The sequence below is a fragment of the Patiria miniata genome, unplaced genomic scaffold (genome assembly GCF_015706575.1).
Source record: "Patiria miniata isolate m_02_andy unplaced genomic scaffold, ASM1570657v1 HiC_scaffold_9, whole genome shotgun sequence".
NCBI classification, from domain to species: domain Eukaryota; kingdom Metazoa; phylum Echinodermata; class Asteroidea; order Valvatida; family Asterinidae; genus Patiria; species Patiria miniata.
The window spans coordinates 23,800,588-23,825,807 of record NW_024037076.1 but is presented as its reverse complement, the minus strand read 5'-3'; the positions used below and the strand labels follow the sequence as shown (position 1 = coordinate 23,825,807).

The 25,220-nt window shown below is 38.6% G+C and overlaps 2 protein-coding genes and 2 long non-coding RNA genes across 5 annotated transcripts; 3 read left to right on the top strand and 1 right to left on the bottom strand.

The window, feature by feature from the left end:
- Positions 1-743: 743 nt before the first annotated feature.
- LOC119720149 lies at positions 744-10,765 on the bottom strand. Its single transcript, XM_038189708.1, has 10 exons — positions 10,431-10,765; positions 8,679-8,888; positions 8,085-8,345; positions 7,445-7,607; positions 6,430-6,952; positions 5,897-6,010; positions 4,791-4,961; positions 3,780-3,873; positions 3,215-3,456; positions 744-1,846 (listed from the first exon to the last, which is right to left on the bottom strand). The coding sequence occupies exons 1-10, from the start codon at positions 10,494-10,496 to the stop codon at positions 1,618-1,620; spliced, it is 2,073 nt and encodes a 690-aa protein (XP_038045636.1). The 5' UTR covers positions 10,497-10,765; the 3' UTR covers positions 744-1,617.
- Positions 10,766-11,439: 674 nt separating this feature from the next.
- LOC119720148 (high mobility group protein HMGI-C-like) lies at positions 11,440-15,008 on the top strand. 2 transcript variants are annotated; one of them, XM_038189706.1, is made up of 2 exons: positions 11,440-11,547; positions 12,373-15,008. In XM_038189706.1, exon 2 carries the CDS (start codon positions 12,408-12,410, stop codon positions 12,792-12,794), a length of 387 nt encoding a protein of 128 aa, XP_038045634.1. In that variant the 5' UTR covers positions 11,440-11,547; positions 12,373-12,407; the 3' UTR covers positions 12,795-15,008. The 2 variants fall into 2 exon arrangements, with proteins under 2 accessions (XP_038045634.1, XP_038045635.1); XM_038189707.1 differs by having other exon boundaries at positions 11,460-11,547; positions 12,398-15,008.
- A 1,797-nt stretch (positions 15,009-16,805) lies between these two features.
- Positions 16,806-20,315, top strand: LOC119721114. The gene is made up of 4 exons (XR_005270152.1): positions 16,806-16,911; positions 17,677-19,448; positions 19,647-20,132; positions 20,253-20,315. It is a non-coding gene; the product is annotated as an uncharacterized LOC119721114 (long non-coding RNA).
- A 406-nt stretch (positions 20,316-20,721) lies between these two features.
- LOC119720015 lies at positions 20,722-22,781 on the top strand. Its single transcript, XR_005270038.1, has 3 exons — positions 20,722-20,795; positions 20,908-21,061; positions 21,523-22,781. It is a non-coding gene; the product is annotated as an uncharacterized LOC119720015 (long non-coding RNA).
- The last annotated feature ends 2,439 nt before the right edge of the window (positions 22,782-25,220 follow it).

Below are 25,220 nucleotides of genomic sequence, written 5' to 3'. Positions count from 1 at the left end.
GTATTGGCAACATATATAGTATTAATTGCATTTTGTGGTCAGAAATTGTGAATTCTAGTGAAAACAAGCCACATTGTAGAACGCAGCTCATGAAAAATTACCTATTAAAGAGATTCAACTGCAATGACCGGTTGAAGTCGGCATAAATCTTTGATGTGTTTCTGGTGATTTTAATTTCATAGCAAGTAATGCACAAGAGGTCCACTCATGAATATTCATGTGGAACAAAAGCACACACCTCAAATATGGCCGCCATGCACGAGGTCAATCAACCCTCCTGCTATTTAAACCGTCACAGACAGTCAAAATTTCCATCCACTTCCTCTGCTATACTTTTAACACCGGCTAGTCACCAGCAGTCAGATCATATGTCAAGCAAACACTGTGACTAGTCAAACTCAGTCAACAGACCATGAACAGACAAAGCAGGCAAGTTGTGGGCACAGCTGGCTTATCAATTACCCACAGTCAAAGCAAAGCTGTATCAAGTGACATAAACAGTCACAGCCAGTCAATCCTGCTTTGTGTAGGCTGGGAGCTTTTAAATGTTGAAAACAGTCACTGGATTGATTTTGACTGCAAGGACAACTTGGCACAGAATGTATGTTTGCATAGGAGGGTTTAGCAACATTCAATACAGTTTGCAAGTAGGATAAAACCTACATAAACAAAGAAAACAACTGGTTCTTCTCAGAACCACACAACTCAAAAGAGATAATATTCACATGGTGTTACCGCAAACCTTCCATACTCTGTCCATGTCCACCATGCAAACCTACAAGTCTCATTTAATTGAATCTTGATCAAAAAATATGTCAACGGTACATGTAATTCCTATTCCATTATACAAAATAGTTCCATACAAGGAGGGGGTCATTTTGGAAGCGTGGCAATTTTAAGTTTTAAAATTGATACTGAACATGTCCCATCCTTTCCTTCTGTACTCTCGGATGTCTTTGACTGAAAATATACCAAAATGACTCTGACACATTTTTTTCCCCTGAGAGCAATGGTAATTCAGCAAAAAAACTTTATTACACACATTTATTACTTCCCTCTTCCCCCTAAAAAACCACAAGAGTAGATGAGTAATTAAACCTTCTCTCTCCCCAACAAAAGTAAAACACAATGTGACCTGATGAACAAAAATTCCATCCAGTCTACTTGCATGATGCTCAAAAAGCGTCCTCAGTTTCCTCAACTTTTACGGCTGAGAAAAATGCCAGGTGGGGGTAATTCCAAGCAAGCCCCCTTGACAACTCTTTGTTTTATGCATTCCGCCATAAAATGGCACGTGCAAAGTGCTCCTGCAGCTTAAAACGCTGATTGAATCTTTTTTTTTGGTGGTAATAATTAGCAATCCGTTATACAGCCGCTGCCTTAATGGAGTTTACTTGTAAACAAACCAGACAGACTCTCAAAATCACTTGAAATCGGTGGCTGGGATTTTTCAAGCAAGCTTTGAAAATGCTTGAAAAGGGCAAGTCTGCATGAATAAACAACTAACTTGCTTGTTGGTGCACACTTCACAATAAAAGCATTTCTGTGTAAAACTGAACAAAAATATTGGAACAGTATTTTCTCCTAAAATTAACTGATATTTAAATGTTGAGTATTTCAGAATATTTCATCCAAAAAGGAGAAATCGGGCCCCCTGTTTGTTTTCATCCCCTCTTTTTTCTGCCTCTCCGAAGACTCACCTACAGAGGCAGTGGTAGATTCCTTGGGTGCTATAGATGCTGCAGTGAAGCCTGCTGTCTCTGGCACACTGGTTACAGTATCGGGGACATAACACTCTGGCCAGAGGGAGGGACTTTTCGCAGATTTCCGACTCTTCTTCGAAACCCTTAAATTTTGTGGAGAAAAAAAACAAATGTTCTGAGTTTTTGATTACATCCATAGTCCAACTTCTAATTGGATCTTTAATCCCCACGTGCGTACACGAGCTGATTTATTACATAGCCTGGCTCACTGTAAACAACAGAGGGTGCTATTCTTGTCAGAAATGACACTGCTATCTTTTCAATACTTAAATTGCTGTGCACACTCAATCTGGGGACACAAATTTGCAAGCACAGACCTGCCAAAGTCAATATTGACTGATACTCATCCAATTGCTAGATTCCTAGCTCAATGTTATCGTCTCAATTGCATTCACGGATTCATTTACGAGTGAAATCAAACAAAGTGTCAAACAAGCACATTCTAAAAATCAAATTTGCACAAGATTTGGGGGATTTTTTCCCCCACTGTCGGCTTGAATATCCTGTATAATATGCCTTTTGGCGAGAGCAAATTTCTCCATCAGTGCTGATGATGTGACATAACCTAATTCCGCAGGTGTTTGCCAACACTTTACCTCCAGCCATTAAGCGAAACTGGATACGTCGACTCGACAGACTGCGCATCCAAATTGGCCGGCGAGAAAAAAACAAAAAGTCAATATTTCCGACTGACTTGCACGCCAATCTGGTGCAATCTTTAAACTGTAATTTGATATGTGCGTCATGAGACTTCTGCCAAAAAAGTGACGCAAAAAAATATATACATTTTTTTTCAAATTGCATTTTGCCCGACGCAAGAAGATAAAATTCGTCGCCAGCACCTTACACTTTTTATCTTATCTTTTAGTTGCTGTGCGCTGCACCGAGAAACTATTTTTTTGCAAATCAGGTCAAGTTAATTATCAAAATCCAATTCGTGTTCAGATGGCAATCAAAATTTTCTGACTTGAATCAAACTTTTACATATTTTTGTTGAATAATGACACATTTTCATTGTTGGATTTTTTCAAATCAAATACAAATTTTGGGATACAAAGCAATCCAATTTAAAATTTAATAATAAATATCATATAGATCCAGCCATCCAGTGTTAAATTAACTGAAATTTTAAAAATAGAAAAAAAAACAGGCTTTTCAAAAGGGCCTTCCAACTGATGTGACTCGACGGAGGACCTGATTTATTGACCAAGAAAGAGTCCTTTTCAAAGGTTAATTTACGGAAGGTATATCAACTAATGCCCCCTGATTATACGGGTTTTGTGTAACAAGTGACCTAGGGTCAGGATTTACCCATGTGTAAACAGTTCATGCTTTGATCAAGGGTATAAATTACCCACAATGCATTGCATATCCTTCACAATGTTGTGGAAGACATTAGCGGTTACCAGTGTATTTGGAGAGTGTGCTTGGTACCGGTTATTAAGCCTTACTTTGTCTTTCTTGGGGGTGGTTTCATGGCCGGTGACTCAACCATGAAAATGTCGTCTAAGAGGTTAGCTGCCCTTCCCTCAAAGTTCATGTCAATTTCATTGGCCGATTCCGCTGATGTGGAGTCCTCTGATTGGTCGCCTGCATTGGAAGCATCTTCGGTTGTCGTCCTTGGTTCTTGGGTTTCTTGAGATGGTGAGGAATCTTTCAGGTCTGTCTGGCTAGAATCACCCAAACGCTCATTCTGAGAAGAAAAGAAAATAAGTACATGTATAAACTACTACACTAACATGCCGATTTTAAAATGTTGGCTCGACACGGCCATTTCTCTTCTAAAAAGGCATTGCACCAGAAAATCAATATGTCTTTGCAAAACAAAATATACAGATTGAAAATCTGTTAGGAGAAAAAAAATCTATTTTTGTTTGAAGAGTATGGGGCAAGCCTCTTTAAGACTTCAGCTTGGCAGAGGCCGACAGCATTCAAATTTGAAATGGAAGCAAGTTTCTGACCCATGCCAAACAAGTTGGCTGTTTGTCCGTCCCTCTCTCTAGCTGTCTGTCTTACCTCCTGTAGTATCAGCAATGCCGTCTCATACAGCTCGGCTGGACTCAAGCAGTACACGGTGCTGGGCAGAGGAGGAACCTCGCTTTTCTTCTTCCTGAATGAAATCACATGGATCTCATTTGTGAACTTTTTTTATCCAAAGTCTGTATTTAACATTTATATTTCCCCCTTAAATATTTAGCCTATAACCTAAACTTACAAACCATGTGTTGGATGAAATGTTTGACAATAAAAGGCTTTGCTCACAGAAGAGTACCAAAAATTAACCCTTTTTAAACAAAAAATTATATTTGGATATATCAATGTTTAGTACTCCTATTTGAGGAAAATTAAGGGTATAAAGCAGTTTTTGAATCAGTTGGATGGGCAATTCCAACGTAATGAAAGGAAATGTAATGTCCATGACAAAGACGATTAAACCATGATCAATGATTCAGAGAAATGATCCAAAACTCCTAGGGCTGTGCATCGGAACCGGGTACCCGAGTACCCGACCGCTGATGTCAGGAACCGGTTCCAGATTATGTGATCGGGTACCCATAACCAACTTTACACATTACTTAGTAACTTCTCGGACAATGAAAAAGAAAGGTTTTGAATGTCATTGGTGGAGGATTTCAAAAATAAAAACTAGGCTACATGGGAAAACAAAACATATTTCACGTTTATGACGCTCGTGAAAGTTTCAGTTTACACCATACTGCTATAAGAGCTCACTGTATGCACTTGTATCTTGCTGCATTGATACACCAATGTGATACCCGTGGTTTTTTCAATCGGGTAACCCGGTTCCCGTACAACACGGAAAATGCACACCCCTATAACTTCCTAGCCTGTACTTACTAGATAATGGATGTACAAGATTTTTTTAAAAAAATACATTTTTCAGGTTTACTCCCTGAGCTCTTAAAAGCTCTGTCATTTATGCTGGAGTTGCTCAGATAGAACTGACAGTAACATACGTATCAATGAGAAATGACCTCTCCAAAAAAATCTGCCTCTGATTTTTACCTCTGTGGCTCCTCGAGACTACTATCCTCCAGCGATTCAACGCCCATCAAGCGATCAACTTTCTTGGTCTTCTTGAGGCTCTGGGACAGCATCCATGAAGGGGGCTCTCGTGTGGTCTGCTGAGTCCCAGATTTAGGTGCTGCTTGGGTGTTTGTGACCGCAGAGTCAGCACTATAAAGTTGACAAATCAAACAACTGTTGAATATTTTGTTTAATAACATTAACAAATGTTTCACACTGACAAAATGTTTAATATATAAGGCGCAGCATTGTAGTCAAGGTCGTAGTCCAGTCACAAGTAAATCATAATTCAGTCGTAAGTCCAGTCACAGCTTAACAAGGGATGAGCAATAACAACTGGACGTCAGTGTCACAGTTTGATTGAACAGCTTGTGAGTTGATCTGGGACTGGATGACTTGTGACTGACTTGTATTTGACTTTATATTGTGACTTAATTGTGACTTAATTGTGATGGACTTGTGATGGACTTGTGATTGACTTGTGATGACTTGTGATTGACTTGCGATTGACTTGTGACTGATATGTGACTGACTTGTGACCGACTTGTGACCGACTTGTGACCGACTTGTGACTAACTTGCGACTGACTTGTGATTGACTTGTGATTGAATTGTGACTAACTTGTGGTTGACATGTGACTGACTTATGATCGACTTGTGATTGACTTGTGATAGACTTGTCAATGATTTGTGACTGACTAGTGACTAACTTGTGATTGACTAACTTGTGATTGACATGTTGTAATTACCTTAACTACAACATGCATGCGGAGATTGGTCATGTGTGAACGGACTGTATCCTACACAGGAACGCTCAGTGTGGCGCCCTCTGCTGTTTTGAGAAGGAGTTCATGGTCACGGAGGCCCCCTTGTGCGTTGTGCTAGCTTTGGTTCAGATAATCCGTCATGGGGCAGTTCCTTTGTACAATAGCTGGCACGGTGTTAGGCCATAGAAGGGGGCTCAGCGAGGTTTGTATAGAGAACTTTTAAAATTACGTTGGTGAAAAAACAAATCTTGTGTCAAACATTGCACTGCCACATACTGAAAAAGAAAACCAAATACAATCCAATGGCTTGACTGCTTACTGGTTTGCGATTTGTCCTTGTCCATCTGTGGCTTGGCTGTCTGGAATACGGGTAACCATTCTGGATCCTGGGTCTGTGATGCGAGTGGCTGTTTCTACATACAGCTCCTGATACCTAATTGGGAAAAAAATATTAGAATACGTAATGTATCTTTTCTCAAAACAGACACAATTTCTCCGTATCAAGGGTTCAGTGGGGGAGGGGGCAGGGGACTGGGGGAGGGGTGGGGGGACTGGGGGAGGGGTGGGGGGGGGGGACTGGGGGAGGGGTTGGGGGATTGGGGATTGATACGCATGAAGATGAGTTGGTTCCTGGAATTCCAAAGGGACAACTTGTCACCTTCCACACTTCCTTTCTGAAAACATTTTTCAAGCACTTCTTAAAGTGTAGTTTTAACGTTCCCAAACTTTAATCAATATTTCCCAAATATTGTTTTATGGTTGTCAAACATTAGTAACCTGATAAAAATAATAATTTCAGCTGTCAACCAAATTTTAAGGAGTGTTAATAAAGTTGGATCATATTAATTTTACTTGTCGAGAGTCTCCCTGTCTTTGTAGCAGATTCCAAGAGTGCGTCCACAAATGGATTCTCGGAAAAAGCAACCGTCGTCCCCTGATGCAACAGTCTCTGAATACAGAGGAATCCTGGGAGTTGACCTCAGCTGACCCGACCCAGATGGACCAATCAGTTTAATGTCTTTCAAGATGGAATTGACGTCATCCCTGGAAGAGCATTGGCTCTGATAGACCAAGCGAGGGCTCTTCAGGGCCGCGGCCGCTTTGAGGCACTTCACCCCGGCCGCTTGCGCGCAGTCCGCATGATCTTTGGTGCGGTGGAGGTACAACGATCCACGATGCCATAAGTGGATGTGGTGAAAGCGCTGTAGGAATGCTAGGAGGCCAGGTTGAGGGGGCGTGGCAAAGGAGGAGGAGGAGGAGTTAGGGTCAGGGAGGAGGGTGGAATAGATCGGGCATGGTACAGACTGACAGAGTTCCATAAGGCTCTGCTTCATGTCCATGACAATCTCTTTGCTAGACATCCTTGATGTTGAATCTGCAGGGACAAAAATTAATTACATCGAAGAATCGATCAAAGAAAATTGATTGATTGACTAATATACAACCTCTACAGTATCATACCAATGGTCTAAATGCATGCTTATGATCTCACAATTTGTCTATATTTTTTTTTATAATTTTGAATATCTCAATGCAATTTCTTCTCAGATTCACAAGTCATTTGCAAGTCAATAACGAGTCAAGATTTTAAAACCGTGGCAAAAGCATTCTTTTGTCAAATTTCTTTTCCTTTTACTTGGGAACAAACTTGTAGTTGGGCTTTTGACTGACTTGTCATGAGCTTGTGATATGACTTATGATTGACTTATGACATGACTTATGATTGACTTATGACATGACTTATGATTGACTTGTGATTGGCTTAAGATTGGCCTGTAAACTTCAATTTTTTTGCTCACAGGCAATCAAACTTAGTAACGTACATATGAATGAAATGATGAATATTTTAAAGAACTTCACCCATTACCATCAGAGTGTGATCTGCCGGAGATAATGATGATGCGCCCCCAAGGGTTACACGATGTCCAGGTTTGTAGGACTTCCCTGGTCCCCTCCATGCATTGGTTGGTCCTGGCATCATTAGGCTGAACGATACCTTCCCACTGTATGAAGAGTGCTGGCACTTCAAACTAAAAAAATTAATTCAATTCACTTACAGTGTTCGAAAATGCTGGAAAAACCAAGAAAAACAAAAATGTTCGAGTAGTCTGGTTCCCTGACTCCACTGAAGCTGAAATGGATCAATTTATAGATACCGGAAAATTGTAAGGTAAGGGAACTAGTCTAGCCGGCCTGCACCCGTTCATGAACATGTAACCAATAGCAAACAAAACTTGGACTGAAAAAACATGGTAAATTTGGAGCAGTAGTTGAAAATAGTTAGGTTTTTCCAACGGTGGTCAGCCGACCACCGTTGGAAATGTATACAAAAATACCATTTTCTTGAAAATGACTTCACACCAGGTGCCATAATTTTACAGGATGCTTTAGTCTGTCATTTACCAACATCCTAGTAAGGTATTTTGTAAAAACTTAGTAGTTTTATTTTTCGATGTTTGCAAATGTTGTATTTTTAAGCCTATATTCTACCAACATTTTTGAATCACCTTATAATCAACCTCAGCAGTCAATCTAACTCGTACGTCTTGTAGATTTAGACCTCCTTGTGCGGTAGGAAATTCAGGCCTTTTTCCTGCAACGTCCTCCCCGAGCCACTGTGATATCCTTGCTTCACGCTGAGCCAAATCGTTCAAAGATGTCTCGTCCAGATTCAGCAGACTTTTAGCCAAAGACCATTGATGCATCCAGCGGAGGGACAGTGGCCCATCGGAGTTGAACTTGATGCAACGGAATTTGCAGTTAGGAACCTGAGAGACAAAACGTTGAATTATTCTTTCTGATTGATTATGTAAACAAGAATACTTGATTTTTCAGCCAAAATGTGTCAATTGTTCCCCCATCCCCCACTTTCGATGTCATATGTCGGGGTTTTGGTAACTTTTTCAAGCCCCATGGTATAGGGGCGTTTGGTCACTTACAAATTTTGTTTGACAATGCGTGTTGGAGATCGTCACTGAAGTTTGCCCCACAGTTGGGGGTTGTTCAGTTAAAAAAAAGACATCCCTCACACCTTGGGTGGGGCAACCGGGGGGGGGGGGGGGGGGGGGTAATCAATAGATGCATAATTTAGGCCTACGTACCTTGGATGATATTGATGTGACGTACGATTGTCGTGTGCTCCTTGACCAGTTCTCATCATCAATGACAACGCTCTTCCCTTGTTTCAGCAGTGCCACGATCTTCAAGATGACCTGACGTAGTCCGAGAGTAGGATCTTCTTTGAACTGATCGATGGCGGATATTCTCTCATGACTTGTACTTAGGTGGTGCTTGCAGTATGCTGTTTTCCCCTGAAAAAAAAAAGTTCACCATATCTGGTTAGGAATCAAGGGCTAATCTAACTATAATTCCAGGAATCTCTGTCTGTCTGTCTGTCCGTCGATTATCTCCAGAACCGGGCACCGTATGAAATTGAAAATCGGCGGGTATATTTTTCGGGACAACAGAATGTGCAGTGCAAAGTTTGAAGTTGTTTGGACCAGCGGTTCTCGAAAAAGCTGCAAAAAGCAGTATTTTCTGAGGCAAACGTGGCAGTATATAGCTTAGAACATAACACCCGCACGCACTGCCGTTCTTTTTAATTGTTTACGTCATGTTAAAGCTAAAGCGCACGTGCTCAATATGACGCAAACAATGCAAAAAGGACGGACACGCGCACGTGCATTGCAGGGCGATACAATGTCCAGTGTGGGTTAATACTAATGGATCAATGGGTGAATAGCACTGCATACCATGTTTCCGTATGTACACGGGCACATTATTTTTGCAGTCGACTGAGCGACCATTGTAGGTGGTTGAACTTCAAACTTGGCAAAAAATTTGACGTAAGTGTGCGTTCAACCTGTGAAAACAACACCATTGAATCGCGTGCGTTGTTTGCACGAGCAGTTCTCCAAAACTCTGCAAGTATGCAACCTATACCAGCGGCAAAGCAATTTGCGTTTCCCGAACATGCACATTTTAGACGGGCACTGCACTAGTTTCTCAAATAACAGAAAAATTCTGCTACAGGTGGGCATGGACATATGGGAGCTTCTTACAGTCTAGTTCCCAGACCTATTTACTTAAAACTGATTGGCTCTTGCGTCTGGAGTGTTAAATGGTAAATCATCGCAACTGATGAAAACTGGTGTTTGTGCAAATGTTTTCATCGGCCGAGGAATTTCCGCAAACACCTATGGTTCAAAGAAGACAGTTCAATCACCAGGTGTGTCGGAACATAGAGGCGCGTAGCCTCATGAAACGATTGAGAATATTTCTATTCCCTGGCCTGGATGGGATGCTAGTCCATCGCAGGTTACTCCCCAGCTAATGCCGGTACTTGTCATGTTTGTGCTCCTGGGTGGAAGAGGGAAGGACAAGGACACAACATTTGGACAGCGGCTGGATTCGAACCCATGACCCTCTCTCTGATCAGGAGTCACGAACCCTAACCACCATGAATACTAGGCCACACTCCCCCACCATTGTAAGCTTATGTTGAGTTAGCCCAGGTTGGACTCCGTTGTGTACACGCAATGCAATGAAGACGTTGTCTAACCTGGGCCCAGGCTAATGTTAAGTTAATATAAATAAAATATTAAAATTCGTCTCAAATGTAAGAAATATTTGTAGGCTAATTATACTGTTATTAACTTTATAAATTGGTTGATCTTAATTCATCTTTTCCTTTCCCTATTTCACTCTTTTCACCCCCCCCCCCCCTCCCAATTCCCAGCCCCTACACCCTTCCCCCCCCCCCCAAAAAAAATCCATCAAAGAAACTTTGACTTGAGTTAGAAAGACTCCAAAAAGCATGAAAAGAAGATTTTGTAAACAAAAAACAAGCCTACAGCAAAAGGAGGTCCAAACAGCATCACAACTTCCACGGGCTTCGCCATTAGCCGGTCGTTTTTCATGTCCAAGTTTTTCTAGTCATGTCGATTTTCGTATTTAAGTTATTTCCCCAACAAGCGATAGTGCCACATTCAAATTATTCCCTCTCCTTCACAGTCACACACGTGTTCCCCATGTTGTTTATCAACCTGTCAAAAACTGTAAACAAAATAGCCGCCTGATCCCCGCCGATACACAGTGCAGTATTCAGCGCCTGGTGTGGCGGTTCAGCTACCAGACTACATTCAAACGACCTTGCAATTAAAAGTGGGTGTTGCAAATAATATTGGCCGGTGTGTATATGGTGCCATCATTACGCAGAGCGCCACCTCTTGAATGTTTAGCGCTGAACATTTTGAGAGTTTTCGCGTCCGTGTCATTTTCTTCTAACAATTTTGCATGTTCAAGAAATGTCTTTCGAATATTTTAGAACATTAAAGGAAGTGTAGTTGCCTAATTCATAACAAATATTAAAATTTGAGTAATCCAGCTCACAGTTTATAAAATTCCTCTCAAGTTAAAAAAAAATTGTGAAGATCACTGTTCACATTCATTTAATAGCGGCACATTTTGTGAATTCTAAAAAGTGATATAATTGGGCAATGCAATTTTATAAAGACAGCTGTCATGGCTGTGGCGTTCGAGGACACAATCTGTTTAGAGAAAGGAGGGGGCTGATTTTTTTGGGAACTTTGCAAATTTTTAGGGATTTCTTTATATCCAAGCTCAAACCAAATACATGTAGTTGTTTTTTTTATAATTCAAGTAAGGGTCTGAAAATATTTTTTTCTAACTTTTAAGAGTTACCTTCTTTAAGTCCTGCTAATTTGTTATTATGTCTGTGCATTTCAAGTTCAAGCTGCGATACGTTTTCCCATTTTGTCCCCCCAAAAAAGTTATGTGAGATCTTAAGTTTTCCCAAAAATCTAGTACTGAAACTCCGACGAACGGTTATTTACTCATTGTGGACAATATAATCTGCAACACCCATTTCAGTGTAAGATTTTCGCGTCTGTACGTTCCCCTTTGCTTTGTTCTGTTCAACTGCTGAAAGATTTTGACGGTTGTCGAGACGTGAGTTTTTCATCAAATTCCTCCTATTTTTCACGTTTAATTGGCATATTTTGAGTACCTGAGACGATTACAGAAGTGCTTGATTTTTACTGGTATTTTTTTAGTCATATACATAGTTTTTTTTATCGGTATTTTAGAGGATGTTTTTTACTTATTTTTTTTTATTCGCGCTATTTTGCACTGGGACTGGGCAAAGACATGGGAATTTTATGCAGTGCATGAAGATTCATGTCAGTCTGCATTTGTAGCGTAACATGATTGCGATGAGTGCTTACATTTCTCAGATTTTTTTTTGCAATTTTTGTTTCATTTGTTTTGCGATTATTATTTTTATTGTCAATATTTTATAATCGTATTTAAATGTGATTATTTTGTGTACTGCCGTTTTTTAGGGTGGAAAGTCAAGATTGAACTAAAAAGTAAAAGAGCCCCCCCAAAAAATAATCTCAAACTCTAGACCTCAGCCAAAAGTTGGACTTGTTCCTAAATATTTTTTTAAGTCTTTGCATTTTGCCTCTGCACTCCAAATAAAATGTGGTCATGGTGGTGTAGTAAATTATGAATTAACTTGGAGGAATGTAACCAGCGTAACTTCTTTTATTTTAAATTTTTTTAAGACATTAGGGGCCTCCTGGCAATAAAATATTTTTTCAAAAGAATATTTCTTACAAATATTTTTTTCAAAAGAATGTTTTCTATCTCACTTGTGCTTAATGAAAATGAAATAAAAATTATCTTTCTACATCAAGTAAACTGCTAATGCTATGGGATAAATACATGTGCATGTTATGCATGACTGTATGAAATGGTATTCTTTTTCGACAGCATTTATTTTGGCATCAAAATCCAGGCTGGTGAAGATGGCCAAACGCAAGGCTGACGCTGCAGCTGCTGAGAATGATGGTAGTGATGCTGCCCCCGCAGGCGACGCTCCCCCAGTCAAGAGGTCAAGAGGCCGACCCAAGGGCACCGGTAAACCAAAGAAACCTGTCGATCCTGACGCCCCTAAACGACCTCGCGGAAGACCACGCATCAACGCACCGAAGGACCCCAACTCCCCAAAGAAGCCCCGCGGCAGACCACCAGCCGTCACCAGTTCCCCAAAGAAGAAGTCGACTCCTAAGGGCAAGGTGACTTCCAGAAGCAGCACTCCGGGGAAGCGAGGGAGGCCAGCGGGCTCCAAGAACAAGAACAAGAAACCGGCACGCAAGCCCCAGGAAGAAGAGGCCGAGCAGTCCGACGAGTAGATAGAGGGCGCTGTTCATTTTTTGTAGACTACGTCAGATGTAACCCAGTCATCAGGGAGGACATTGTCACTATGGAAATACAATGGACTTTAGATAATGCAACGTTTGGTGACTTTCCATGCTAAGAAGCCAGCCCCAGAACTTCATCTTGTTGATACCCGTATAATTTTATTTACGTCGCTTCGCCCAAAAGCTTACCCGTAATATGGACCTGATGTGAATGTTTTTGTTTTTAATGGTTGCCAATTGTATCCTAATTAAAGTCCATCCTGAAAAAAAAACAATGCTGCAGTTTTTACAACCAAATTTCGAAAAATGTATTGCTACAAGTGTTGTAGTCTGTCCATTTTTTGAGCCCCATGTTTATTGACATGTAAGTTCACGTGTTAAGAATGCCCCAATTAATGTGACAATATAATCTGCACTATTTTTGATGATAACAACTCCTCATTACGAGCAGCTCATATTTCAAAACTTAAATAAATCACTGTGCTTTGTCTGAAACGCATGCTCACTAGAAATTCTTCAAAGATTTCTGCAAACAGACTTTGTCTTTGTCTCAAAAAGTGGACGGTTTAACTCCTTCACTGTTATTTTCCACACGTTCAACTCCTCACCTGTGATATGCAAGGTCGCATGTGCATGAGCGTTGTTGTCTACAAAAACTTGAATGTCAGAAATTGGCGCTATGAACAATATTTTTTGGACATAATTTTTTATTCAAGTATTGAAATTTAGAAACTATTGTCTCAAAAGATCAAATTTCTACATGTAAGTTCATGTAGGTTTTAGCTGATTTAAAAAGAAAATAACGGAGCCAATTTCTGAAAAACAAAGGATTTATTTTCTTTTGTCATGCAAAATAATCAAGTTTGAATACCACCTTCACTGCCACTTTGTTTTTAACTCAATAGCTGTAAGTATGACTTAACTGTCCATGCTTGTAAAATGTAGCTTTCTTCATAGTTTTAGCCTTGTGTTTTTTTGGTGTGAAATCATGTTTAGTTCTGTAAAGTGTTGGTTCTAAATGTTAAGAAATTTAGAGCTATATATAATATGCAAACCTTCTGTCTTCAATGAATGAATGAACTCAACTGTAACTTGGATTTCAGATCTCGATACAATGTATCAATTGCATTTTAGGTTAAACCTGGCGGTTATTTTAGAATTAACTTTTTATAAAATTAGAAGACTGCATATTTCATATGAAGTCCCACCCTTATGATGTAAGAAATTGAATATCATCTCAAATATTCTGTACTTTATAATTTCATACTTATCAAATTGTCACAGTTTTTATCAGAAAACATCTATGTGTGCTTCATCTTTTGTTGCCTTTATTCAAGATTCTCTTTTTAAACGTTACATCACAATGCTTCAGTAACTGCTTTTAATATTTACGAAAGAAGTGTAGCCAAGAAAAAGTCATCTTTGTTATACTGATGGTGGTATAAATGTTTCAAAGCCTAGCCGTGCATAAGATTTGCAGTTTAAAAGATTAAGCTTAAAGACAGCAATTTCCAATTAAATTGGAGCCCCTCTTTTGAAAGAGAAATTTGGAATGAATGGCATGAAATACATTATTTAATCATGAGATAGTTGTCTGTTTTAAACAAATTACAGAAATACACAGATGCTGTTAAGCAGTCTTTTTTTTTTGCAATGATCAATTAGTTGATGATTTGTTGTGAAATTTCACCGGGAGGTTTTTACTCAGATTTTTACCAGATATGTATGAATGATTTGATGTAGCTTAAAAACTAACGGAGAAAAAAAGTCATGTATGTGTGCATGTAGTGCAGCATCTGAAACATACCGTTACATTAATTCTTTTCTTCATGTCTCACAATTTTTTTTAAATTCACAAATGGAAATATTTTAGAATCAAATATGCCATAAATCAGTATTTGCTATATGCCATTTCTTTGTCCAAAATTGTTTTGAAGATTAATAGCATTAATCATCCTATAAAACTTTACTTGTTTTTTTACAAAGTGTTCAACAGTTTTCATTTTCGTATCTCTTTTGTATTCGTACATATTTTGTTTTTGTCCATTTGGTAGTAGAACTGTTGAAAATAACGATGCCTGAAAATATGACGCATTTTTATGTATGTAGACATTTTTAGCTGTAACATCACCAATGTAGAATACTGAACCTGTATTTTTGTCCCTGTGAAAGACAATAAAACTTGTAGGTTGTAGTAGAACATGAGTTGTTTTGAATATTAACATTGAGTACGTGTACTTGCATAAAGTAGGGGTGTGGCTAAAGAATTAAGGGGGGGTTGAACAAGATCTTTTTATTCCTTGTGTTGTGAGTTAGTAATATTTCTTTGGGTAGGGGCACTTCTTTTCAAAATTGAACATGAACGTACGCATTTTCTATAAATAAAATAGAAGCAAAGTCAAAGGTACAGGCATGAGATTTTTGCAGATTTCTGTCTGAAATCAGACTTTTTGAAGATATGCATCTTTCAGACCTTTCATCAGTTTTCAGAACTTTTGTAATTGACAATCTCATCCCTGGATATAATTAGATGGCTTCAAGTCCCTTTTTTTGTGGCCGTGGGGTTGGGGGGGGGGGGGCGGAGGTGGGGCAAAAGGGGAGGGGGCATTCCATTTCCCTAATATATAGCCCCCTTGGTTCTACTAATAAAGAAACTACATTGGGTATACACACTGACCTAAAATGGAATCACATGCAAAACGCGCTTCTGCACACGGCCCAGTTGCGACTTGCGAGCTGTATGCGGACGTGTTAACCATCAGCGCGGCCGTCCGACAAAGTAAAGAATTGGCGAGAAATAAATCGGGTTCTCCCACCACCCCTCCACCACCTGCACTACCGGCAAAAATCATGCAAAAAAACAAAATTGAGAAGGGAATTACCGTGATTTTTAATTTAGAACAACCGACATGACCAACGGGATTACAGCTACTGTATTTATTTTTAAATCCTCAAATCAGACCTAGGGTTTTTTTTTTTACACATGTCGTGTTTTGATAATAAAGACACGGATTATAAAATTTTAAAATATAATAAAAAGAAAGCTAAATATACCTGTTTTGTGATTTCGATGTCACATCAGATGGAAAGAATATAGTATCCAGACGCCACTTCAGCGGTTGTGTACAAAGTCTATGGAGAGTCAAGGACACTTTTTTAAAGTATTTCCTAACAAATTTGGAAATGTTTCTTTCTCAGTCCCAGATTCACGTCTTTTCAACATTTTTGCAATGACTGACCTTTAGAATAAAAGTGGAGTCGGGTTGTAACATTCTTTCCCACACGCCTCATGGGAACAGACTAGCCTGGACATTTCTTGTTGACGAGCAATTCACAGGGTTTTTCGTCTTAACACCGGTTGTTCATTTTCTTAGCATTACTTCTCAGCGTGATTACGTAAGATCCTCGCAGACGCCCGCTATGTAAATTTATAGCCATGCTACGAATGCCTGCCTTTTTATCTCCACTCAACTCAACAATTCGTGACAATACTTTTTTTTACTCGCAAGTGTGGATTCTTAATTTACGAATCCACACCTTCCCGTGTTTGAAATTGAAACAAAATAGGCCCACAACAAAACGTTGAAAAACACTTTAGATTTAGTTCTTCAATATTGTTTTACAAATGTGACGAGAACTTAAACAAAATGACGACCAAATTTTGAATTTGTAAAAATGTTTTTTTTTTCTTTCTCCTTGAATACCAGAGAAGAACATCATTTTATTATTCAGAACAACTCAAAAGAAACGGAGAAAAAAACAAAAATAGGACCAAATTGAACCAAACTATAATTGTGCTCTCGGTATCATCGGGCCAATAAATTCCATGAAAAAAAATATCACGAAAAGCTCAATTTACCTCCGAACCAGTCTTTATTTGAGAAAAAGCTAAATGATTTCCTATATGCAAATGGCGTCGCGGAAAGTTACTGTGTGATAGGGCGCTTTAAAAAATAACTGGTTCGCGCCCATAATGAAATCACAGCGAGAGAAGACCGGGGACCAGGGACCATGTGTTTTTTACAAAACCAACCACACGTGCTTCGCCACACGCATTCGTAACTTGGCGGGCACGGAGGAAGGTTCGAAAACCCTCACAACAGTCAAAGTAAGTTTGTCATTTTTTGCATGACAATTTGACCATTTGGTCCTCAGAGCTTAGTTAGAAGTGACCGCACTACTGTATAGGTACTTTTGGAGTTCATGCAATCGTAAACTCAGTTCGAAATTTTTACTTTTTAAAGAAGAATTGCAGTCGGTGTTCTTTGACCTTTCTTCATTTTCTTGAGATGGGCGTGGCTGCAATTTCACTGCACTGCACTGCGCGGCGGTGTCGACGTTCAGGCTTAGCCTGGATTTTGGAAAGAATGTTGCAACCGGGCGCCACTTTTTTCTTCGTATATTATCTCAAATAAGGGCAGTCATTACAAAAATGTTGAAAGACATGTATTTGGGACTGAGAAACATTTCAAATTTTTGTCGGGAAATACTTAGGAACATTTTCTTGGAAAATTCCCATGTCTGGCCATCACTTTTCACCCTGTGCACAAACCCTATGGAACTGGTCTGAAAATTTCTCAGTATTTTCTCAGTAAAAATTCAAAATTTGTCACTGCTAATTTTGACTTTTTAGGACATATTATCACTTTCTGATGACTGATAGGTCATTTAAGGGAAAAATAAGTGATGGCCAGATATGGGAATCTGTCCATTTTCTTGACTCTCCATAGACTTTGTACACAACTGCTGAAATGGCGTCAGGATGCAACAGTTTTTCCAAAAAGGCTTGCGTATGGTTCGGTAGGCCTACATAGGCCTATCCAGGAAATTCTAAATTTCAACTAATAACTTGCTGTCTTTTGTTGTTTTACAGATGGTTACCATGACAGAGCTAGACTCCAAGCCAATGAAGTGGATGCTTTCAATAACGTCTAATGAACACATCATGCCGATCTTTAAATGCCGGCGAAACTTTCCACAAAGTCCTTGCAACTCTCCGTTTGTCATGAATTTACCGTGCCCGTCAAACAATATTATCCGCTGGAATTAGACCTATGTGCCAGTAAAGTCTAGGGCCAAAAAGTCTAGGGCCAACTTCCTAGGGGCCTGCAGTAAATAATTTCAGTGGTAATCTAAAAAATATGAGTAATTTGAATTAAAACAGTAACAAATTTGAATAAATCTGTATGATGTTTAGACCTAAAAAAATATGGATGCCTAACTCTAACTCCCTAGGGGTGTGCAAAATCATATTAAAATTTGAGGATTCAGGACTGTTGGGGTTAGTAGGTCTTAAACTATAAAATAAACTTATTTAAAATAAATTAAAATTACGAGCAGCACAGGCACTCTAATCCAAACCCAAGGTGAAAGCACATAAAATAAATTTAAATTTCATATAGTATTAAGCAAATCACTTGGGAGGGTAAATCCAGTTTTGAATACAAAATACAATGCAGCTTCCAAGTGTGCAAAAGTCATTTTGTATCATTTTCACAAAAGTGTAAATCCTTGCAGTATTTTTAAGGTCCTTCCCCTGCATGCCACAAGTAACAGATAACCATTATGTTAAGCACAAACCATTAATTAACAAACATCACTTTAATCACTAACCAACTAAGACCTAGCAAAATGCTGCAAGGACTGGGGCAATAGTCTATTTTGGATCTTGAGGTCCCTTGTGCAATAAGTTTGATTTTCAAAACTGGATTGCCAACATTTTTCTTAGTGCAGGATTTTAAAAAATATGGAAATGTAAAAAAAAACTCGTCACCTTCACAACATTTTGAAAACAAACCACATAGTTTTTAACAAGCACTTTCTACGCACAAATAATAAAAGTAAGATAGAGTTTAAACTAAGTTTAATTAAAACAACTAATTTTTTTAACTTAACTAAGTTCTAATGAAAGGGCAATTATTTAAAATATGCCTACTTAAAATGCACAGGAAAAAAATGAAATCAAATTATACTGGGATAAAATAATAAAAATGCTAAAAGAAAGACTCAAACTATACATAAAGGACACCTAAATCGTATAACAACTTGGTTGGCCCTGGGCAAACTTGGGATAATGGTCGGTGTACATGTAGAGCAGGAAATTTGAAAGCTTTTGAATGCCATCATGGAGAAACTCTAAAAAATAGAATCCAAGTTGCCCCTGCATAAACTTTGGACAATGTGAGAAAGACAAACTATGAACTTGTGAGGATGACATTATAAGGACCGGGAAACTAGAAAAGGCTACATCAAGATGGGCAGTGTCACAGATAGGATGTAGGCCAGTGTGCTGAAGGAGGCAAATCATCCAATGATCATCACCAAGATAGAGGACGGGACTTTTTCATCGAAATGTCTGACTTGGACCGAGAATCAACAGTCGAAGGCAACACTGGAAGCAGCACTTGGAAGCAGAATCAAAGAACACACCTACCTTGAACTCCATGCCATTTCGCAAGCTTGACAACTGGAGGATGAGCTTGTTTGGAAGGATGATTCCTGTCTGGAAGGACCGAATTGGTCTTTGAGGAACAATGACTTTCTGATGATGGGACGTGTGGAATCCTGTTTACTTTCTGATGTTGGGACCATTGAAGTTCGCCATTCTTACTACCAGTGGAGGCCCGTCTCGCTCAGGAAACTGAGGTAACTTTATTTTATTGGATGATAGTAAAACAAAATAATCTCCCACAGGCAGTTTTGACTACTTTCTTTAACAAAATCAGGGATTATTAAAGAATCCACATGAGGGGTGTTTTTCTGCACGGTGAACTTGATGCCTTTTGCTGATAAATAAATATGGTTTTCCTTTCATTCATTTCAAATACTTTTCCTCTGTTTAAGTCTGCAGGTCTTTGGACGTTATCCCGCTGTGAGCATCGATAAGAAGCCTGGGTTGCCAAACTCTTCAGAGCTTGTTACTTCCACTGATGAGGCAAGACAGAACGACCAGACAGCTGGGGTAGAGGCCGGGGGACAAGATTGCATGTTCATAAGGTGAGGTAATCATTGTATGCAGGCTTGAACATGCACAAGACCCCCGGATGTTGCCGTACAGTTTGCAAGTGGAGTCGCTTGGATTGTGTGGTAGATTAGAACGAGGGGGACAAGGTTGCATGTTAACCAAGGTGAGGTAACCATTTCTCTACAGCTCTTCTAGGCCACATGCCTCAAGACTTGTCCCCCTGGATTCTGGATGTTGTTCTGTGCATTCTGGATGTTGTTCTGTGGATTGTGCCGAGTGGTATCCTGTTTTGACTGATCTAACCATCATGATTGGATTGTTCAAGAATTGCCAGTTGAGAGGGGACAAGTTATATGTTAACCGAGGTGAGGCAGCCATTTTTTGCTCATTTCCATCAATGAAATCAAAACATGGGTTCAAATTTGCTGGTTGATAAACTTGAACCATCCTCGAAAAAAAAGTTTATATTTTTCTTTTCTCTAAAGGTCGCCGGCCAAAATTGAGCATGTGCTGCTAGACTTCATTTACAGGACTAAAGATCCTCTATATCCCGATGTCCTCAAGACGGCAAGCTGGATGGATGATAAGGGATCAAGCAACGGCCTGCACCAGGAGATGTTATCTTCAAGTTGCTGGATGTAGCTGGAGTAAAGATGGCATCAACGTGTAGTCAAGGTGAGCAACAAATCACCTGCAACAGAAGTTTGTTTTTGTCCAGAAAAGCTTGCTTTAATTTCGCATGTCAAAAAGTTAAAAATAATCAAGTCTTTAAAAAAAAAAAACACCCAAAATGAGATCCACAAAACGATTATCTTCAAAATATTATTTTCACTCACGAATATTTGATCTGAACCAGGTTTGAAGTTTCTGTTACAAAATATTTGCTTGAGATATAAAACTTGAGGTTCTTTTTTTCTTCTTCTTCCTTTTTCTCCTTCCAGCCAAGATGTGCTTTTGACGAGAAACCCACAGGAGACCATATTTTATCTGCTGTGGCAATCGTGAGCGAGGACCATCAGTTTGATGAGGTATGTGCTTTCACATAATTATGCAAGGCGTTCTGGCAAATCCCCCTCCCAAAATATAAATAACAATGGCTAGTTCAATTTCAAATTTGTCCCCTTGTTTCCCACTTTGTAGGTTACATCGCCAGAGACGGAGTAAACATCAAGACGATTCTACCATAGCCTTCCTGCCACAACAGTGTCACAACATCAGCCACAATATCGGCATCAATCAACTAGATCTACTACGCAAGGATTGTGATCATCATGCACTCACCTGGGTTTTGAGGGTCAGTACAGATAATTTGACCTTTTTTTTGCTGAAGAGGGGGGGGGGGGAGGGAGGACAGGGGGATATGTCTCTCCCCCTCCCCCCAAAAAAAGGTTTTTCTCTTGCCCCCCCCCCCCAGTTTTCCCACCCAACCCCCCATGCCCCAAACGCCCCACCCCCCTCCCCCCCCCCCCCACCCCCCTCCCCCAATACAAACATTGTCTACATAGAGATCAATCAGAACCGGTTTATTTCCTTTTCTGTTCAGAATCGGAACTAAAGTTAAAAATATAAAGTAAAATCTTGGTTCTTTGCACACAGTTGGCCCATAGCGTTATATTTTGATGGCCCCAAACAGTTATTTCTCCCCCACCCACTCGCCCCCCCCTCCACTGATTCCAAGACCCTGCTGCTCAAAATCAATGTATTTTTTTGTCAAAGTTGTAATAGAAAGTTTCTATCTTTCATATTCCTCTTCAGGTGCAACAAACAGCGATCATGATAGCCTTTCCATAGCAGCATCGGTCAGACTTGACCTTATAACCCTGAAGAGAGAAGGCTCCTCATTGGTGGATCTTGGAACTCAGACTGGAGGGGGATTAGTTGTGCTCTTTGGGTTTTTTCCCCCAACTGATTAACCTTTTGTAGGCAAATTTATGAGAAAACTTCTGATTTGACCTGTTACTCTAAATATTTTTATTCAATTAATTTTAATTGAAATAAATTATATTGTTTTTGGAAAGAGTGCGAAATAAATTTTTAGCTGGGAATGATTAGCTATGACTTAATGCTCAAAATTATATGAAGTTGAAGATGTAAAATGAATTTTTCTTGAGGATTGGTCAAGCAAGAGCAATGATTTATTTGTATTTGCAAATGTGTGTATGTAGTTTTGGAGTTGCTTCACAAGATTTTATCCTATCAACCTATCTGGGTTTTTAGAGGCCAAATCAAATTAAGTTTCAACCGCATACTTTATTATGACACAGTTGACCAAAACTTAAAACTAATTTGTATGTTAAACTAAATCTTCCCTGTGCAAGTTTTATTTGTGCGTTCTTGGTTAAGTGAACAATAATTGGCCAGAATACCCTTACATTAAAGGAATCATACAGTAAACAACTAAGTATTAAAGACTGACAGATAAAAACTGGTTAGTTGTTAGGTGTTTAGTATTAGTACGATCTTTAATCCAAGTAAGCTTTTGGATATTAATAATTGGCTAGGTAATACCGTTTGGATAGATGCAAACTAACAAATACTAATTTGCATGCGATCATAAATCCTTAAATTCAATGTCTTATTAACCTGCAAAGCACTTACTAATATTGTTTATTTTAGTACCCGTTCATTTCTTTTCATTTAATGACATACATTCAGTTTAATATGACCTCACTTTTAAACCCATTTATAATTTTACTTCCTATTTGTTTGACTATTTTAAAATAGTTAACCCTAACGTCCTAGCCATTACTTTGGGATGAAGAACGGAGTACGGTACTTCAGATACTAGTAGTGTTGTGCACACTTATATGCTGAAGTAGATCATTCTATAGTTTACTGCTAGTAGTATTTTGTAGCTTTAGGTCAGGTTTTTAATTGAAACTTTTTGTTTCATTTCTTGTCTTCTTTGAGAGACCACATTAAGTGTCAATGGGTTTACCCTGATTAAAGATCAGAAATAATAAATACAAATCTCATAATTTACTTACCATAGGCCAAGTAAAAAAAAGTTTAGCGTCCTGTTTTAAAAAAAAAAAGCACTTTTTTTTTTGTCCTTCCAAAATGGCCGCCAGCTTTTTTTTTTTTTAAATGGCCGAAACTTGGACTCGGGAATGACATACCAGCTTTATATGGGCTAGATGCAACAGACAAATAGGCCAGAATGATGTCACTGTTTACAATTTATATTTTTTTCGTGTTAAATTTTTTTTTTAAAGGAAGCGGGCGGGGACGCTAAACATGTTTTTGTTTTTTTTATTTGGCCTTAAGGTGTTTTTTTACTTGTTTAGTTTAGTTTTCTGGTTAGTACTTTGGTTATTTCACTAAGCTGTTATCTTCAGTCTTGAAGTTTAATTGAATAAATTACAGAACTTGTGTCTGTTGTCTCGAGGAATTCAGTTACTGATCACAATCTTATCCTTAAAAGATCCCACGATTAGTGTTGTTAAGAGAAAGGTCCCCGCTGTCAATTTTCAAGTTACGTACACCTCTGACAGTGTCAACATTATAAAACTTATAAATGGTATAAGGGATTATCCTTGAAATTGTGTAAATACAAATGTGGTCACGATTTACTTGTCACCAAATCATCAAATACTGCATTTTTTTAGGGTGAAATAAGCAAAGTGCAATGTGGTGTGCATTGTTCCAATAGATTTTGAAGTAATTGGAAAAGAATGTAGTATCCAGACGCCACTTCTTTGGTTGTGTGAAAATTCTGTGGAAAGTCGAGTGCATTTTCAAAGTTTTCTCTTACAAAATTGGAAATGTGTATCAGTCCCAGATTTCATGTCTTTTCAACATTTTTGCAATGACTGACTTTCATTGAGATAATATAATGAAAAAAGTGGCATCAAGATGCAACATTCTTTCCAGAAATCAATGATTTCAATTTGGATTCCTGGAATCATTTTTTTGGGGGGGTGGGTGGGTTGGTTCCGATAACAAAAAGCTTTCTTGCTTCTATGAGCAGTCTGAAATGGACATAAAACATTTAAAAACACAACTATGTTTACTCATTATAACCTTGCAAAAATCAGTTAAATGTGTTTTATTGTGGCTTATACATCATACCCTTTTTTCTCAAAGTGATAACATTCATTTGAATTATGTCGATGTTAAATAGTACAAAATATTTACATAACATTTCCATAATGGCAAGCTTTATCCCTCTCATTTTTTTTTCATCTCAAAATGGGTAACAACTGTAGATACTGTAATTTGCTTATACGAAAAGAAGTTTACAAAAGGGTTAGGGTTTACAATGGTTGGGGTTTGTGTTTTATTCGAATAAACTGAGCAAGTCTTCAAATTCTTACTCAAAATCTTTGCTTTATTGCAAGGGATATACATTTCACTGTGTCCGCGTGCAGTTCCAACTTGTCAAAGTCAATCTTGAGCAAGTCTAAAAAAAAAAAAAATCATTTTGTCGCTTTATATTTTTTTTTACATGCTCGCATTTTCCCGATTTTTTTTTTTTGAAAGCATGTTGCTCAAATTTAATGAATGCCTATAGATGCATTCCGCAACATTCATGGTAATGCGTCCATCGTGCAATATCCGCACAGTCGGACATTTTGCAAACTTTCCAAATCATGCTAGATTCTTTCCAATAAGCACTCCAAGACCATTACCATGAAAGTGTCTATACTGACCCAAAATATGGAGGCCAATCAATAAGGAACCATGCATGCTTTCGAAATTGTAAAACTGGACGCAAATTATTTGAAATTAGCATAAATAGTTGTTTTTTATACAAGGGGTTGAGGTTTACATAATCCAAAACAATCCTTAAATTTGACCAGAAGAGTTGAAACCAGATTTATTTTGTTCTCCCATCTAGTGTTTCCTCGGAATTGTTTTCAACATTAAACTGTATAATTGGTTTTTCTTTAAATGTTTCATTTTAAGGATGGAATAATTCAATCAAACTGATATTGAACCAAATGAAAGAATAAAACCTTCACACAGAATAGATAAACCAAAATTATTTCAATTCACAGCACAATGTGTCTTATTTCCAAAAACTCCATCGACAAAAATAGGTACAGTTTATTTATGGCCCTACCAAAGTGTTAGGAGGGGATGAAGTTTCAACTCGACATTACAAATCAAAAGTGCAAAACAAAAACAATGAACTCAATTTGTCAACACATACAGAGCGTGTATGTACATGTAGAAACACCCCAATGTTTACATGAACGAAAAAAACCACCAATTCATATGTGCAAATTTGTGAGTAAACGTTCGAATAATATACATTTTTGTGTTTACAATTAATAAAAATATAGTTTGTACATCACCTTGTTTTAATAAACGCATAGCAGCCATGATCTCTGGTGTCTGTGTAAGAAAAGTTGAAGAAAGGGACGAATCGCCAACAGTCAGAATTAAGGAACAATTATTGAGGGATGAAGATAATCAGGATTTAGAACATTTCACTTCTTTGCCACTTT

What these genes read in the sequence shown, in the direction of transcription:
- LOC119720148 (XM_038189706.1), top strand. Translation starts at nt 12,408, where the DNA reads ATGGCCAAACGCAAGGCTGACGCTGCAGCTGCTGAGAATGATGGTAGT.
- LOC119720149 (XM_038189708.1), bottom strand. Translation starts at nt 10,496, where the DNA reads ATGAAAAACGACCGGCTAATGGCGAAGCCCGTGGAAGTTGTGATGCTG. An exon ending in TGTTTGGACCTCCTTTTGCT is followed by an intron (nt 8,889 to 10,430) that starts GTAGGCTTGTTT and finishes TTTTTTTTTCAG; the next exon opens with GGGAAAACAGCATACTGCAA. An exon ending in CAAGGACAAATCGCAAACCA is followed by an intron (nt 4,962 to 5,896) that starts GTAAGCAGTCAA and finishes TCAACTTTATAG; the next exon opens with TGCTGACTCTGCGGTCACAA.